Consider the following 17,413-nt stretch of genomic DNA (forward strand, 5'->3'; position numbering starts at 1 on the left):
TGTCATTTATGTTGTCTCGTCTTGAGCTCAATGGCTCTAAAGGTGGATACATATTTTTATCCATCTTTGCTCCTTTCAGCCCTGGGAGAGTGGATTTCTTCTCCCAGGTTACCGGCCCCGCCACGGGGAGGCAGGAGCAGTGCCGCTAGAGTGACTAAGCAGTATAAAAGTTAGTACGTTAATTTAAGGAAAAAAGAAGAAAGGTGTTTTTCCTTTCTTAAACTTGCTTACGATTTGTAAGACTAAGTTGCGTAATAATAGAAAAGTAAGAAAACTTATAACTGAAAGAAAACTATATCTTTGAGAAAACGCTTTAGAAATCACTCAGGAAATTGCTTGATCACTATAACACTTGGCACCCGGGGCCAGGATTTCATTTGTAAAATAAATAATCGCTTCAACAATGGGCTCACAAATTTTCAAAGTAAAATAACAATGGGCTCTCGCGAGCCCACTATAGCTCACCACTGCTCCCGCCATTAATTACTGTGCATACTAATTAATTACATTAATTTCCATTCCCTATGCATTAGTTCGTTTTTTATATATTACATAATTATTAATTATGGATAAAAGAAAAAGTGTATCTGATAGTACCTCTGGTAAAAAGAAAAGAAAAGTGATAACGTTAGATGAAAAAATTGAAGTCATAAAAAGATTTGAAGATGGCGATAGTAAAATACAAATTTCTCGACATCTTGGAATGCCTGAATCAAAGGTTCACACAATTTTAAGTAAAGCCAGTGCATATAAGGAAAAAGGTAAGCTTGCTTCATCATCGGTGTGCACACAAACCTCAAGAAATATAAGTGTTATGATGATTGAGATGGAACATCTTTTAGCCATTTGGATAGAAGACTGCAATAAAAAAAAAAATTCCAATCTGCACAATGACCATAAAAACAAAAGCCTTGAGTATTTTTGCAATGTTAAAGGAAAAGTCAACAATAGAAAACTTGGGTAAAGCGGTAACTGAATAAAATGTTCAAGCAAGTTCTTCAAAAGAAAAAGTGATTGAAGTGGAAACAGAAGAAAATTTCACTGCCAGTAAAGGCTGGTTTGAACATTTTAAGAAAAGAACAGGACTGCATAATGTTGCATTGACTGGAGAAGCAGCAAATGCAGATAAAGATGCAGCCACGAAATATCCTGAAATTTTAAAGAAAATTGTTGATGACAGCAACTACGCAGATCAACAAATATTTAATGTTGATGAAACCGTCCCTTTTTTTGGAAACAAATGCCAAAAAAAACCTTTCTAGCAAAAAAAAAGAAAAGGCTCAACCAGGCTATTAAGTTTCCAAAGATAGAATAACACTTTTATTGGGAGCTAATGCAGAAATGAAACTCCCAGATCTTTCGGTAAAGGTTTTAATAAAGCAAGCCTACCTGTTGTTTGCCGCTTTAATAGAAAAGCTTGGGTTACAAAAGATTTATTTGAAGAGTGGTTCACTAGCTATTTTTGTCCGAAAGTTAAGGCCTACTGTGAAGAAAAAAATAATCTTGCATTCAAAATTTTACTGATTTTAGACAATGCCGCGGGCCACCCACCAGCACTTTCTGATTTGTGTGAAAACGAGAAAGTTATTTTTTATCTCCAAATATGACAAGTCTTTTACAGCCTATGGATCAAGGGATAATCGCTACTTTTAAGGCCTATTATTTAAGCAGAACATTCATTTGCACAAGCAAATGAAGCAACAACTGCAGATGGTGCAATTTCTTTAGTTGAATTTTGGAGAAATTACAACATCAGGAAAGCAATAGACAATATTCATGAGTCATGGTCTGAAGTAACATCTAGCAATATGAGAGCAGTTCGATAGCATATTTTGCCACATTGCGCAAATGATTTCTGTAGTTTCACTCATGTCAACACTGTTATTGATGAAATAGCAAATATTGGAAGAGATCTAGGCTTTGATGAAATCAACAACAGTGATCTTGGCGAATTACTGGAATCACATTCAGAACAATTAAGTGATTCTGACCTCCTTAATATTGATGAACAATGAGCATATGAGGTGGAAATTTGCAAGGAAGAAAATGTTCAAGAAAGAAGTTGACATTAAAAGAACTTGAAGGAATATTTCGTGCAGCTTAAAACTTGAAACAACTAATCGTGGATGTAGACCCAGATATCGAGCACAGTATGAAAATTCGCAGGAACACTGAAAAAGATGTGTATCCATACAAGCAAATTTATGATGAAAGGAAGAAAGAAAAGTCTGCGCAAACCAGCCTTTTGAAATATTTTACAAAGAAATAAAGTGAGTTATATATTGTAATTTTTTAATTTCAATAAACTTTTGATAACTGTACTGCAAATATTTAGAATTATCCTTTGCTTTTATACTGCTGTACATTAAATTGCCATAAAAAATATTTTTAAAAATATTGATTGGTATATTGTAGGTCTTGGAACGAATTAGGCTATTTTGTATTGATTATTAACTTCGATTAATGCGATTTCGCATAGCGCACCATTTTCACAGAAACAATTAATCACGCTAATCGAGGGATTCATGTATTTAACATGTTAACCAACATTAAAAAAAAATTGGGGCAACGACCTTTTTTTTTTTTGTTATTATGATGCCAATCTGTATACTTAACAAACCACATGACAAAAATAGAAAAACCTTATTTCTTTTAACACGCTTCAAGAATCATGAAGCCCAATTGCAAAGAATATTACTTCATAAGATAATGGTGAAACATTTTCCAAATTTATCTCCTAACATACACTAACTATTTAGTCAGATGAATAAGATTTAACATATTCAATACCTGATGTTATTATTAAATAGCACTGTATCTTGTGGAACAACTCCAATGAGTTTTCGAAGAGACTTCTGTGTTACCTAAAATTTTGAAAAAGTGAAGTTAATTTCTTACTAAAAAAAAAAAAATTATGAATATCCAGGTGCTAAATAGTAAACATCATTAAGGAAGTAGTGACTATAAAGTAATGAGACTAATTTTATAATAACCATATATTTATTGTTACACATTAGTGATCTTTACCTCCAGAGCATGCTCTCCAATGAAACTACATACTTCAAACCAATAATGCTAATTCTTTTGAAAGCATTTTTGGAACTCTTTCTCAGAAATACCCTTCAAAATACTCTTTAATACAGGGTAGAAAATCCTTACCTTTTCATTAAGTTTTTGACAACATTTTTACCTAACAAAGTAGGAAGTTACAAAAATATGGTAAATAAGCCAAAAAAAAAAACCTGATAAGGTGAATGATTAAGATGTCCAAAACTTCACCTTTTGTGTTATTAACAAGCTATCAAGAAAGCACGAGATAGACTACTCCATGTACAGCCACTCCCCGACTTATGTAAGGGTCGACTTGAGTTCCGTGGAACTCTACGCAAGTCGAATTTTACTTAAGTCGGAATTTCCCTAAATGCTAGTGCAGCACTTGCAACTATGCGCGTTGAATTTAACTGAAGCAAAAAAGAAATGCTCAATGAACATGGAAATAGAATTATTTATTCAATTTTTTTATCTCATGTGCAGAAAAAAAAGTACAAAAGTGTACACAATTACAAAAATTTCAAAATTATAAAATTACAAAAAGAGAAAGGAGACAGGCATAACGTTAGCAAGTTTTACCTTTCGAGCATCAATGCCAGAATTAACTCTCCAGCTGATAAGCACGCTGCTGTGAAAGCTGAGGGCTGTGGAGATTTAGAAGGGGTTTTTTCCAACACATCACAAAATTTCTCTGCAACCGCAGAATCGGCACTGGCGACTTCACTGCTTTGGAAACCAGCGCAATTTGCTTGAACCTATTAAGCCTCCCGTTGCTTGCCATGAACTTGGCTTGGGGTTCGCCGTACTTATCCTTAATATCTTCATAAATATTTCTTGCTTTTGCTTGAATGAGCATTGGTCTCAAGGGCACTTGCTTCTGAATCTGATTTTCCATCCATATTATTAATAGCTTTTCCATCTTTGATATAGCACCTGAATACTGTTTTGTGATTATGTTGATCTTAAATGTGTTGATCCTTTAACATGTTCTTTTATATGTGCACTACCCTTTAAAATAGTATTCACTGTTGAAGCAGTGAGACCTAATTCCATGCAATAGATGACAAACTTTGTCCTGCTTCATACTTCTTAATCATTCATTTCTAAATCAATTTTGTTTTGTTTCCTAGCACTGCCACCACTTGCACTTTCCATTGGTCCCTTCACCATTGTAATAAGTAAATAGGAATGAAGAGAAGATTCTGAAAATTTATTTATGTTTTTTTATATGATTGAAGATTTCAGTGAAGGGAGAAACACATTTCACCATAATAATGTAAAAACCCACACAACTGCAGTTATTTGTATTATCTTAAATACAATAAGATCGAGTTTACTACCTGTTTATAACAGATTGCACTAACAGAAAAACCCAATAAACCAGAAATTGCAAATTGTTTTTATTGTTTTATGGTAGTGACCTCCAGAAACGTGCTTTAAAAACTATCACAAAGGCGTTCGAAATTGATTCTTATAACGGAACATATGATAATGATGAAAGAGTAGCGCAATTTCCATTATAAAACTGACCTTTTAGAGAGATAGCTTCGTTATATAGCGAAAATTTCAACTTCTGAGGTCTTGGAGCGAATTTCCAAAAAAAACAATGTGTTATTGGGTTCACATTATGATATTTTCACGATACCTCCATTTATTCCTATAGGAGGCAAAATACGTTTCCACAATTTTTTTACTTTGCACCGGCCGGCAAAAACTCATGTCAAGTCGAATTTCCGTAAGCCAAGTATTATGAGCAGAGAGTGCCTGTATTCCATCAATCCAATTTTTTCTCATTAAGAAATGAAAGAGAAAAGGAACTTCTGAGTTGCCAGTTAACTTCTTTGTGCATCATGACTAATATGTTTCCTACCTTTTTTTTTATATCTTTTAAACCAGTCAAAATCTTCAGCTCTAATATAGTTTTTTATCCATATACTTGGTTTATCTTCTGAATTGTCCCAAATGAAGATTTTCTTCAACAGCATTCCAAATTTGATTTTAACTCTTTGTAAAATCTAATTACCCATTTCCTTACTTTCCAATCCTAAGTAGACAACCAATTTTTCTCTAGAAATGAACTCTTAGTTGGGAATCATAAATGGAAAAAAAATAAAAATAAAAAAATAATTGTACATAGATCTTATTGATAAATTAAAACAAACATGATACTTGTGGGTATTTTTATTGTGAATTTCTTAATGGGATCTTTGTTCTCTATTCTGTGTGGCAAAGAAGAGAGAGCAGAGTTTCCTTAAACACCTCAATCAGATGTCCGCCCAAGTATCCATCTGTGCAACAATTTGCAGAAATGAAGCCTTTCCTGGTAAGAGCACTCTTTTGTTGCCCTTCTCTGCACTTGCTCCAATAGATCCACATCCTTCAGTATATGAAGCTTCCAGACCCACATGCAGTGTTCAAGACATGGCCTAACCATTGCCCTATACAAGAAGATAACAATCACCTGCAATGGCAAAATACCTATAAAGAGGAATTTTGCCAGTGGGAATATTAACAAAACCCATGGGCTGTACTGGCAGCCTGTCTACACTGCTCAAAGAACTTAATTTCTGACTGCAAAATTACCCCCAGGTCTTTTTCATTCTCCACTACCCTGAGTATGGTACCATGCAGTTCGTACGTTAAACTGCTAGTACTGGTACCCATATTCATTACTTTACATTTGTCAATGTTAAACTTCAGTTGCCACTTCTCAGCCCATCTGTCTAATTTATCTAAATTTTGTTGTAGTAGCATATGCTGATTACTCTCATTAATTACCCCAAAAAACATTCATATCATCAGCAAACTCAGACATTGGGCTTGATATGCCTTCATTAATAAATACTGAAAATAATAGGCCCAGCACTGAACCCTGGGAAAGTCCACAAATAAAATTTGTCCACGAAGAGTAGGTCCATTAATAATAACTGTCTTCTCTCACTCAACCATCCCTTTATCTACAGCAGTAACTTCCCCCAGTAAATTCTGGGGTAACTTCCCAGCAGTAAATTCTATGTGGAACAGCATCAAAAGCTTTGTTGAAATCTAAGTAGATGGTATTGAAGTTATTTTTTGAATTTCATTTCTTTGTCACTGTGCCATAATATCCAAACAGATTGGTCAAACAAGACTGCCCCTTAACAAATCCATGCTGTGATTTCAGTTACTATGACCTGCTGTGTCTGCAGCAGTCCTGTCTAGATGTTCTTATATTACTTCTTTAATCAGTGATATCATTATTTTCTATCGAACAGAAGTCAACAGGTCTATAATTATTCATGTTAACCTTTGATTCCCCTTTGTGAACTGAGAATACATTCACACATCTCCAATCAATAAGGACCTTCCCTGAATCCATAGATGCTCTCATAATTATGGCTAAGGATTTGCTTACTTGCTTTGCTACCTCCCTTAACATAATTGGATAGATACCATCCACTCCAGGTGCCTTTCTTATGTTTAACTTCAGCAATCTCTCTTCCACTTTCTTCTTGGTTATCACAAAATCATTCAGTTCCCTGTTAGAATTCGATATACTTCTGGAATTCCCTTCCTTAAAAAATTTCTCACATGAATGTAGATACAAAATACCTATTCAATCGGTCAGCAACCTGAGAAGGTTCATCAACAGTTAAATCATTCATTATCTAATGGACCAATGTGATTCAACCCTTTTCTTCTAGTGTTTACGTAAGTAAAGTCTTTGCCAGAGAGACTTCTCGTAATCAGTTTTGGCTTGTCTAAACTTCATATTTTTACTTGATTGCACACTAGTTTACATCTAATATAAATTTATGTATCACCTGATAATTTTTATGCATCTTTTATGCATAAAAATTATCAGGTGATACATGAGGTTCCCCAAGTCTAATTAGTAAAGGTGACATCCATTAAGGTCTAAGCCACGATGAACCTTATCAATTTAAATTACCAGGTAATGTCTTAACTGGTACGCAAAAGCCTAGTAGCTTCTACAATTACATCCCTGAATGCTTCCAATTTACAATTTGCTGTTGGTAACTTCATCAACTGGACCCACTGAAAAAGAATTTAAAAACTGTCTGGGAACACTGTAGTCACCTTTATGAAAGCAAAAGCTGTTCCCTTTTGCCCTTGACAGTAGTTACATCTTTAAGTAAATCTCACATCAGCATATGATTGCTGCCACCTAGTGAGTCTTTTATCTGAAAATTCTTAATGCATGAAAGATCACTGCTCATAATCAGATTAAGAGTACTGCTTTATCTCATCGCCAGTCTAACATGGAGGTATATTAAACATTCATCCAATAAATCCACAAGCTCTTGCTATTGTGAGAGTGACCAATCCAACAGTTGCAGTCAATAACTGGAAAGTTAAAATCCCTTCTAATAAGATCTTCTGATGTCTGTAATAGCTGGCCTTTACATGCATCACAGTCATTAGACCTATAATACACTCCTACTCTTGCTTTTGTTTTCCCAATGCTTATGTCACACAAGACTGATTCCACATTGCACTGGCTATCCATGTCAACCGGATGCGCAGCCTTAGATTTTACGCAATTCTTAACTAACAGATAACCCTCCCCCTCCTGTCTGTATGTTCTTTCTGTATACAAATTGTACTCAACATATTCACATTCTGAATCCCTTAATACCTGAGTGACACCTCGTCTCCAATAACCCCACGATGTCTGCATTTGATGACTTGGCCACTACTCCAAATTTACTTAATATGCTTCTAGCATTGATGTACAAGCAAGTATACATGCACCTGTTTTCACTCTTAGTAACCCCAACATGCCCATATTTTTGCATGTTCCATGAAGAATCCCAACAGGCCTTGAAACTGCCAACACCTTATTTTCCAGGCTGCTACATGTTCCAATAGAAACAGTGCACGAATCACTTACATCTCTGCATGTGGCTGCTGTTAATCTATTAGTTAGTGTTTCTCCCCACCCCACCAGCAGTTTTTCAACCCACCTAACACTTTCTCAATAGCATCAGCAAATAATCTTGCACTCCCTTCTATTTAAGCATATACCATCCCTGTAAAAACACTCTTCTCAACTAACACAGACCACACTAGGAAAAATATACACCATTAGCCTTGCACAGTCTCTCCATGGTCAATCTGATTGACAAGGCTCTCATGTACACCCTCCTATTGTGCCTGGGCAGGATTGTAGATGCTTTCAATTTTGATCCTAACTCTCAACTTTTCCTTAACACTACTCTATATTTGTTAATTAAATCCTGAGAACTCCTACTTTTAATATCATTAATAACAAAATTTACAACAATATCATGTTTTTGCTGATAAAAGATAATAGCTATTCTACAACTTCATACCTTTAGCCCATAGAAGGCATACCCCAGTTCAAGAAGGATGTAGAGCTGCTGGAACGAGTACAGAGAAGGGCAACAAGATTAGTGAATGAAACAAAGGGGTGCTCTTATGAAGAAAGGCTTAAGTTTTGCGAATTACAGTGTCTGGAAACTAGGCACCAGCGAGGTGATCTGATAGAGGTGTACAAAGCCTTGAATGGTTTGAGCATGCTCAATGCTGATGGGATTCTTCCTCTTGCTCAGAATAATCACCTGAGAGGGCATAAATTCAAATTGAGGAAAGACAGATGTAGGATAGATGTGCGGAAATTTGCCTTTAGCCAGTGGGTGGTTGGTAGGTGGAACAGATTTCCATCCCTTGTCGTGGAAGTTGATAGCCTAAATAAGTTTAAGGCTCAGCTGGACAGGTATTTCGAACGAACAGAGGGGTGAGGTGGAAGTGGTTATTTTTTTATTTATTTATTTTACTTTATTTATTTATTTTTTTTTTTTTGGCTGATGCTGCATAAGCTTGCTTTCTTGCATCAAATGCCTCTACCAATGCTAATACTATTCCACCTGTCCTTTTTTGCACAATGTATACCTTGCTTCCCTGATAATCAAGTCACCAACTGTATCTACTTCCGATGGGACCAAGAGTTGTTGGGTTAGGCAGCTGAGTGCTTGATAGGTCCTTCTATTGTAATCCTTCGAGGGTATCAACCCTATTCTTCAAGCCTCCAACAGAATGTTGAATTTGTGCTCAACCTCTTCATGCTCTTTGCAATAAACACACACACAAAAGCATCTCCAATATCCTGAACAAGGCCCCTCTGAGGTTGAGCAAATTCATATTTTAGCAATAAATCAGCTCATACACCAACCATAAGAATAAGTATTTTACTGTAACTAAAATATTTACAAATTAAAATAAAATAAAAATTTACAAAAACTGCTATTATATTAAATTATGTACATGTGAAAAACATTAAAACTGTGATAAAATCCTTGCGATAAAATACACTAAAATAAACCGGATTAAAAGCGATAAAAACTCTGGAGCTTTCGGAAGCATCGGCTTCCTTCCTCAGCAGTAATAAAACTTCCTGCAGCACATCCATATATAACAGGCTCACGGTACTTATACACGTGGTGCAGTCGGTGCATGGTCTGAACTGGAAGTGGAAACAGCTCAGGAACGTGTCAAGCAAAACCATTCATCTGTACTTAGGATGATAGTTACAAACAGAGGATGCATAAACATACCTCTGTCCCTATTCATAATATTGTGGTCGGATGAACAGATTCATAGGCTCTCGAGCCATTTGCGGTTCCAGAACCCATGCGCTCGATCCACAATAACCGCATCCTCTGGGGAGATTTGATGCTGCTTCTCCCAAAAATGTTCGGCCACAGCAGACTTATTGTAATCAGCGGTTTTTATAGCATTTGCATGCTCCCCCAGACGATCCTTGAGCCGTCGTTTTGTCTTGCCCACATAACATTCCCCACAATCTGGGCATTTTATCCTGTATACTACTCCACTACTCAGGTCCTTTGCTATTGGGTCTTTTACCTGAGACAACACTGTGTGCAATCTCCGCCCGGGAAGCTGCACACAGCGTGTTTTATAACCCCGCAAAACTCTAGCAAGATGCTCAGTAAAGCCCGGATAGTAAGGAATGTATGCGGTAGCCACAGGAGCAAATGGTTCCTGACGGTTGGACTCTATTCCTCTACTAAACCTGTCTATGATCCTCTGGGGGTATCCGCATTTTCTAAGGTCTGCTGTGACTCATCTAATTTCACATTCTTTGTCCTCAGAGGTAGTGCAGTGTGACCCTGCTCTATCTAGTAGAGCTTTCGCTACACTATTCTTATGCTGCCCAGCTTGTGCTGAACTATAATGGTGTACTGGCCTCTGCACATAGGTTTTTTAAACACTGAAGTTTTAAGCCTAGACCAGTACTCTAAGAAAGGAAGGGTACCTCCTGTCTCCACCTCTGAGGTAAACTGTATAAACTGGGAGAAGCTATTAGGCCAATGGAGCGCATCATCCTCTCTCCCCCCCTTCTGGACCACGGTGAAGGTATCATCAACACACCTTTTCCATTTCTTTATGGGAAACTGACATCCACTAAAATGCATTCCAATTAAACATGGAATATATTGTGTTAGAAAATCTTTGAGTAATGATGTCTCTTTGGGTAATAGATCACTTTTAAATGTAGAGGATATTTGTTCTGGTGTGGAACTCTGTCTGGCCAGCACCACTATGGTATACCAAGGTGTTATGTACAAACAGGTTCAATCTCCTATTAGCACCATCGTGGAGGAGTTAGAGGACATGGAGGAGTTAGAGGACAGGGTTTTGGTGGATGTCAGTTTCCCATAAAGAAATGGAAAAGGTATGTTGACGATACCTTCACCGTGGTCCAGAAAGGGAGACAGGATGATGCACTCCATTACTCCATTGGCTTAATACCTTCTCCCGATTTATACAGTTTACCTCAGAGGTGGAGACAGGAGGTACCCTTCCTTTCTTGGATGTACTGGTCTCTAGGATAGGCCCTAGGCTTAAAACTTCAGTGTTTAAAAAACCTATGTGCAGAAGCCAGTACACCCATTATAGTTCAGCACAAGCTGGGCAGCATAAGAATAGTGTAGTGAAAGCTCTACTAGATAGAGCAGGGTCACACTGCACTACCTCTGAGGACAAAGAATGTGAAATTAGACGAGTCACAGCAGACCTTAGTTAGTTAATTAGTTATTTGGTTTTTAGGAGCATTAGCAACTAAGGAGATATTGCTCCGGGATATGCGGTGGTCATTCCCTGACCTTTCCACATCCTCTGTATTGGGTGGCGACGGGCTCGAACGCTGGTCTAATCAAGAAGCGTGTGCTACGCACACAGCAGACCTTAGAAAATGCGGATACCCCCAGAGGATCATAGACAGGTTTAGTAGAGGAATAGAGTCCAACCGTCAGGAACCATTTGTTCCTGTGGCTACCGCATACATTCCTTACTATCCGGGCCTTACTGAGCATCTTGCTAGAGTTCTGCAGGGTTATAAAACACGTTGTGTGCAGCTTCCCGGGCGGAGGTTGCACACAGTGTTGTCTCAGGTAAAAGACCCAATAGCAAAGGACCTGAGTAGTGGAGTAGTATACAGGATCAAATGCCCAGATTGTGGGGAATGTTATGTGGGCAAGACAAAACGACGGCTCAAGGATCGTCTGGGGAAGCATGCAAATGCTATAAAAACCGCTGATTACAATAAGTCTGCTGTGGCTGAACATTTTTGGGAGAAGCAGCATCACATCTCCCCAGAGGATGCGGTTATTGTGGATCGAGCGCATGGGTTCTGGAACCGTAAATGGCTTGAGAGCCTACGAATCTGCTCATCCGACCACAATATTATGAATAGGGACAGAGGTATGGTTATGCATCCTCTCTTCGAAACTATCATCCTAAGTACGGATGAATGGTTTTGCTTGACACGTTCCTGAGCTGTTTCCACTTCCAGTTCAGCCCATGCACCGACTGCACCACATGTATAAGTACCGTGAGCCTGTTATATATGGATATGCTGCAGGAAGTTTTGTTACTGCTGAGGAAGGAAGCCGATGCTTCCGAAAGCTCCAGAGTTTTTATCGCTTTTAATCTGGTTTATTTTAGTGTATTTTATCGCAAGGATTTTATCACAGTTTTAATGTTTTTCACATGTACATAATTTAATTTAATATAATAGCAGTTTTTGTAAATATTTATTTTATTTTATTTTAATTTGTAAATATTTTAGTTACAGTAAAATACTTATTCTTATGGTTGGTGTATGAGCTGATTTATTGTTAAAGCATCTCTTATTTTTAGCATGACAATCATGTCATGCTAAAAATAACTTCACAAAAAGAGAACAAGTAATGCATAAACCATAGACCTGATTTGCAGAACTGCCCTTGGAAGTACTCACCCAAACTAGAGAACTATAGCTATTTTGAGACCACTGATTTTCTGCTTCAGTGTGACGCTTGATTTTACTCAAAATTTAATTTAAAAACACCGCACAAAACTAAGAGAAACAAAAATAATAACACTACACTAATCCCTTTTATATGACAGCAGTACAAACTACACTATTTTATATTATGTTACCTTATAACATATATACTTTTATAGTTTATAGTTTATAATATACCATTATAGTTTATCAATTCGTTTTAGCTTTGGCATTAATAGAGGCATACGATGCAAGAAGGCAAGCTTTTGCAGCATCAGCCAAAAAAAAAAAAAAAAAAAACCTCCCATTTCACCCCTCCATTCGTTCCAAATGACTGTCCAAGCAGCTCGGGCTTAAATTTATTTAGGCTATCAACTTCAACAACTAAAGATGGAAGTTGTTCCACCAATCAACTACTCGCTGGCTAAAGGCAAATTTACACACATCTATTCTACAACTGTCTTTCCTCAATTTGAATCCGTGTCCCCTCAGGTTCTTAATCTGAGCAAGAGGAAGATTCCAATTAGCATTCAGCTGGCTCAACCCATTCAAGGCTTTATACACCTCAATCAGACCACCTCGCAGGTGCCTACTCTCCAGAAGCTGCAATTTGCAGAACCTTCTTTGTACTAGTTCTAGCAACTCTACATCCTTCCTAAAATGAGGCCTCCAGACCTGTACACAATACTCAAGGTGTGGCCTGACCAATACCTTCTATAATGGATAATCACCTCCCTGTCCTTGCTAGCAAACTTCCTATATATCATTGACAAGACTCCATGACCTGCCCAAGCAGCCCCTCTGCACTGCTTAACAAATTTCATATTTGACTGCACAATTACCCCAGGTCTTTTTCACATTCCACTTCCCTGAGTATAGTACCACACAGTTGGTACATTTCTCTTCAGTTATTGCTACCCATATGCAGTACTTTGCATTTGTCAATGTTAAACTTCAGTTGCCACTTTTCAGCCCATTTGCCCAACTTATCTAGATCCAGTTGGAGTAGCATACTGTCTTTACTGTGGTTAACAACCCTTCCAACCTTTGTATCATCTGCAAACTTGGACATTAAACCTGATATACCTTCATCAATATCACTGATAAATATACAAAACAACAATGGGTCTAAAACCTAACCCTGGGGACCTCCACTAATAAAATTTGTCCTTGAAGAGCAGTGTCCATTGATTACCACTCTGTCATCTCCCACTCAACCATACCTTTATCCATTGTTGCAACTTACCCTTAATGCTATACCTCTCCAATTTGTACAGCAGTCTTCCATGTGCAACAGTATCAAAAGCTTTCCTGAAATCTAAGTATATGATATCAAAATTATTTTTGGCATTCAGTTCCTTTGTGACCACATTATAGTATCCAATCAAATTGGTCAGACAAGACCTCCCTTTAACAAACCCATGCTGTGTCTTAACTATTACTGCAGACTTGTCTAAATGATCCTGCAATGCTTCTTTAACCAGTGATTCCATTATTTTCCCCAGAACTCAAGTTAAACTAACAGGTCTACAGTTACCTGTGTCACCTTTTGAACCCCCTTTGTGAATTGGTGATACATTTCCACACCTCCAGTCCATGGGGACCTCCCCCGAGTCCAAGGAAGCTCTCATAATTATGGCTAAAGGTTTGTATACTTCCTTTGCTGCCTCCTTTAATATAACTGGATAGATTCCGTCTGCCCCAGGTGCCTTTTTTATGTTTAACTTCAACAATTTCTTCGATATTTTGCTCTCAGTTATTACAATATCACTTAGCTCCCTGATAGAATTTGATAACCTTCTAGCACCCTCATTGAATAACTCTTCATGTGTGAATGTTGATGCAAAATACTCATTCAGTTTATCAGCTACCTGAGCATGATCATCAACAGTCAACCCATATATGTTAAGTGTTCCAATCTGATTCATCTCTTTCCTTCTAGCGTTTACATAAGTAAAGAAATCTTTGCGGTTTTTCTTTGCATCCTTTGCCAAGGATTTCTCATAATCTGCCTACGCCTGCCTAACCTTCTTTGTGCCTTGATTACAGACTAGTTTATATATGCCATAGGCCTCTGTGTCACCCGATACTTTATATGCATCCCATACATTTTTCTTCTCTGCCACAAGCCTCATTAATTCATCTAACATCCATTTAGGCCTAAACCTTGAACAGTATTTCTTAGTGGGAATGAAAAGCCTAGTAGCCTCCAAAATTAAGACCCTGATAGCTTCCCATTTAGAATTCAATGTTGGTAGCATTATCAGTTGATCCCACTGTATAGAATTTAAAAACTGTCTGAGACCCCTGTAGTCACCTTTACAAAAAAGCAAAAGCCCTTCTCTTAAGCCTTGATGGTAGTCACATCTCTAAGTAATTCCCACATTAGTACATTGTGATCACTATCACCCAGTGGTTCCTTTATCTGCAAATTCTTAATGAATGAATAATCACTGCTGATAATCAGATCAAGAGTATACAAATCCACAAAAGTCTTGCTAGTGTGCGAGTAACCAATTCACAAGTTCCAGTCAATATCTGGAAAGTTAAAATCTCCCATAAGACATTCTGATTTACTGGTCCACTCTATTTCTCTGCACAATTGTTGCTCATTATACTCATCAGATTCATTAGGCCTAAAACACACACACCTACTCTCATTTTTCCTTTCCCAGTACTTATGTCACACCAAACAGACTCAACATTACATTGCATTGTCCACCAACATCAATTGGATGCACTTCCTTAGATTTTATGTGTGTTTCCTAACTAACAGCATAACCTCTCCTCCCTTCCTGTCCTGTCTATCCTTTCTGTACACATTGTACTACCCAAATTCCAATTCTGAACTGCTTATGTCTGTGTGACACCACGTCTGATATCCCAACAATATCTGCCTTTGATGTCTTGACTAGTAATTCAAGCTCATCAAATTTTCTACTCTTAGTTACCCTAACACAGCCCATGTATTTATTTGTCCCACTATGACTCCCAGCAGTCCTGGAAATCTCCACTGCCCTGCTTTCCAGGTTGCTGCTCATTCTAATAGAAGAAGTGCAAGAATCACTTCTGCCTCTGCTGCTGCGGCCACTGTTAACCTTTTAATCTGTGTATCTCCTCAAGCTAGCAGTTTTCCAACCCACCTAGCACTGCCTCGATAGCATCAGCAAATATTCTTGCACCCTTTCTATTTAAGTGTACCCCATCCCTGTAGAAGCAGTCTCTCCTGTCAACAAACACAGACCACACTGAAAAAAATTCTACCCCTTGAGCCTTGCACAATTTCTCCAGGGGCGAATTGATCAACAAGGCTCTCAACATTGACTTGTACTTGTTGAGTAAATCTTCAGATCTCTTACTCAATGTCATTAGTTCTGTGTACAATAATATCACCTTTTGTGCCCTTAAAAGATGATATCTGCTCTGCAACGTCATCAACTTTTGCCCCTGACAAAAAAAATACCCTGGTCGCAAAGAAATACCCTGGTCCTGTTCCACCTATCCTTCTTGCATAGTATATTCCCCATCTCCCTAGTTATTGTTGGTGACAATAGTCACCAACAATAACTAGTTCCTTTGGGACCAGCACATTCTGCTTTGGAGATTGCCTCTGTGAGCTCTGCCGCTGAGCTGGGCAGCTGAGAGCTTGATGGGCCCCTCATATTAATTTATTTGAGGGCATTTACCCTACACCTCAAGCTCTCATAGATGCCCATCAGAATGCTGAGTAGGCGCCTAATTTCTTGACACTCTGTGCATCTAGCACACACACAAAGACATACTTCTTGGCTAGATAATGTCCGGTTTTAGAAAGTTCAGCAAACATTTCATATTTCATACATTTTTTGAGACTGACGTGTTGGAGAATCGCCCCCTTCGTTTCTCCCCTGAGTCACAGCACTCTCGCTAGTCTGTGATCTTTTCTTCGCAGCTCTAGTCTGCATCATGATTTCCATTTATATACAATTTAATTAACAATGCATAGTATGTAGTTGTGTGCTAACGTAGTATGTGCTAACACTGGTACCTTTTAAATAACACTACTGCCTTCCTGATTTCTTAGTTTTAAACAGAAAAATATGCCAACCTATGTGATTAGAACCATCAAACTACTTATTTACTATAATAAGAACATTACAATTACCACTGTGAGCTTTACACCACAAGTTAATAATTACAATACAACATTTGTGTCAAAATCACTTATTTTAAATCTTTTTAAGTGCAGAGCAACTCAGAATAAAGTAATCAGAAAAAAGTCAAAAGAAATATAACTTATTTGCTAAGAAACAACACTATCTAAATCATACAGGAAAATTGCTTGGAACAGTACTGCTTGGATACTGAGGTCTTTTAACTGAAATGGCTAAGTTAAAAAGAATTACCACAGATGAGTTGCAGAAAGAAATACATCTCGATCACTGTGTGGTGTGCTATGTCTTCCCAATGTATTCAGTCATTTTTTTAAAGAGAAAGATAAATTGTAAGAGTGCATGCAAATCAATACCTAAAAATATGCAGAAAGAGTTCCTATAAGGTTTACATACACTGAGCAAGATAAAGTATAAAAATTTATTGTGCAAAAAAGTTGTGACAAGCTGAATTTCAAGAAATCATCCAATTCCCTTTCAAATCCTATCACTTAATTTGACTACACCTGATTTCCTTTTTTAGATATATTATAAATTATATTATAGCCATAACATACCTATATAACTATAGATATATTACAAAAAAAAGTAAGAATTTGTTATGTAATTAGTGGAATTTGCAAAGAAACACTATCTGCTACAATAAACAGCGTTCTGGCACAATATGCTGTGCTCAGATTAACGTGAACATATCAAGCTAGTCAATTTCAATAAATAGTATGAAAATCTTCAAACTGATTTTCCATTTTGTACTTGATTCCTCTTACTGTAGTAATATATTTAACTTTATTGTGAAATAACTCACTTTGTAGCATAGTCGGTAGCCTGCCCTGTATTTTCAATTCATTCACATTAGAAACATACTATAAAAAATATTTAACCTCTAAAAAATAAAAAC

At 37.3% G+C, this 17,413-nt stretch overlaps 1 protein-coding gene across 1 annotated transcript in view; it reads right to left on the bottom strand.

Annotated features, from left to right (window-relative positions):
- The window catches only part of Hmt-1 (ABC transporter ATP-binding protein/permease Hmt-1), a 257,181-nt gene that overhangs the window by 73,913 nt on the left and 165,855 nt on the right, over positions 1-17,413 (bottom strand). Inside the window, exon 16 of the mRNA XM_090380934.1 lies at positions 2,791-2,864. Within this exon, the coding sequence (XP_090237060.1) occupies positions 2,791-2,864 (74 nt within the window). The remainder of the gene's footprint in view (positions 1-2,790; positions 2,865-17,413) is intronic.

This window comes from Mastigoproctus giganteus, chromosome 1 (assembly GCF_048544385.1).
Source record: "Mastigoproctus giganteus isolate SK-2022 chromosome 1, ASM4854438v1, whole genome shotgun sequence".
Classification (NCBI taxonomy): Eukaryota; Metazoa; Arthropoda; class Arachnida; order Uropygi; family Thelyphonidae; genus Mastigoproctus; species Mastigoproctus giganteus.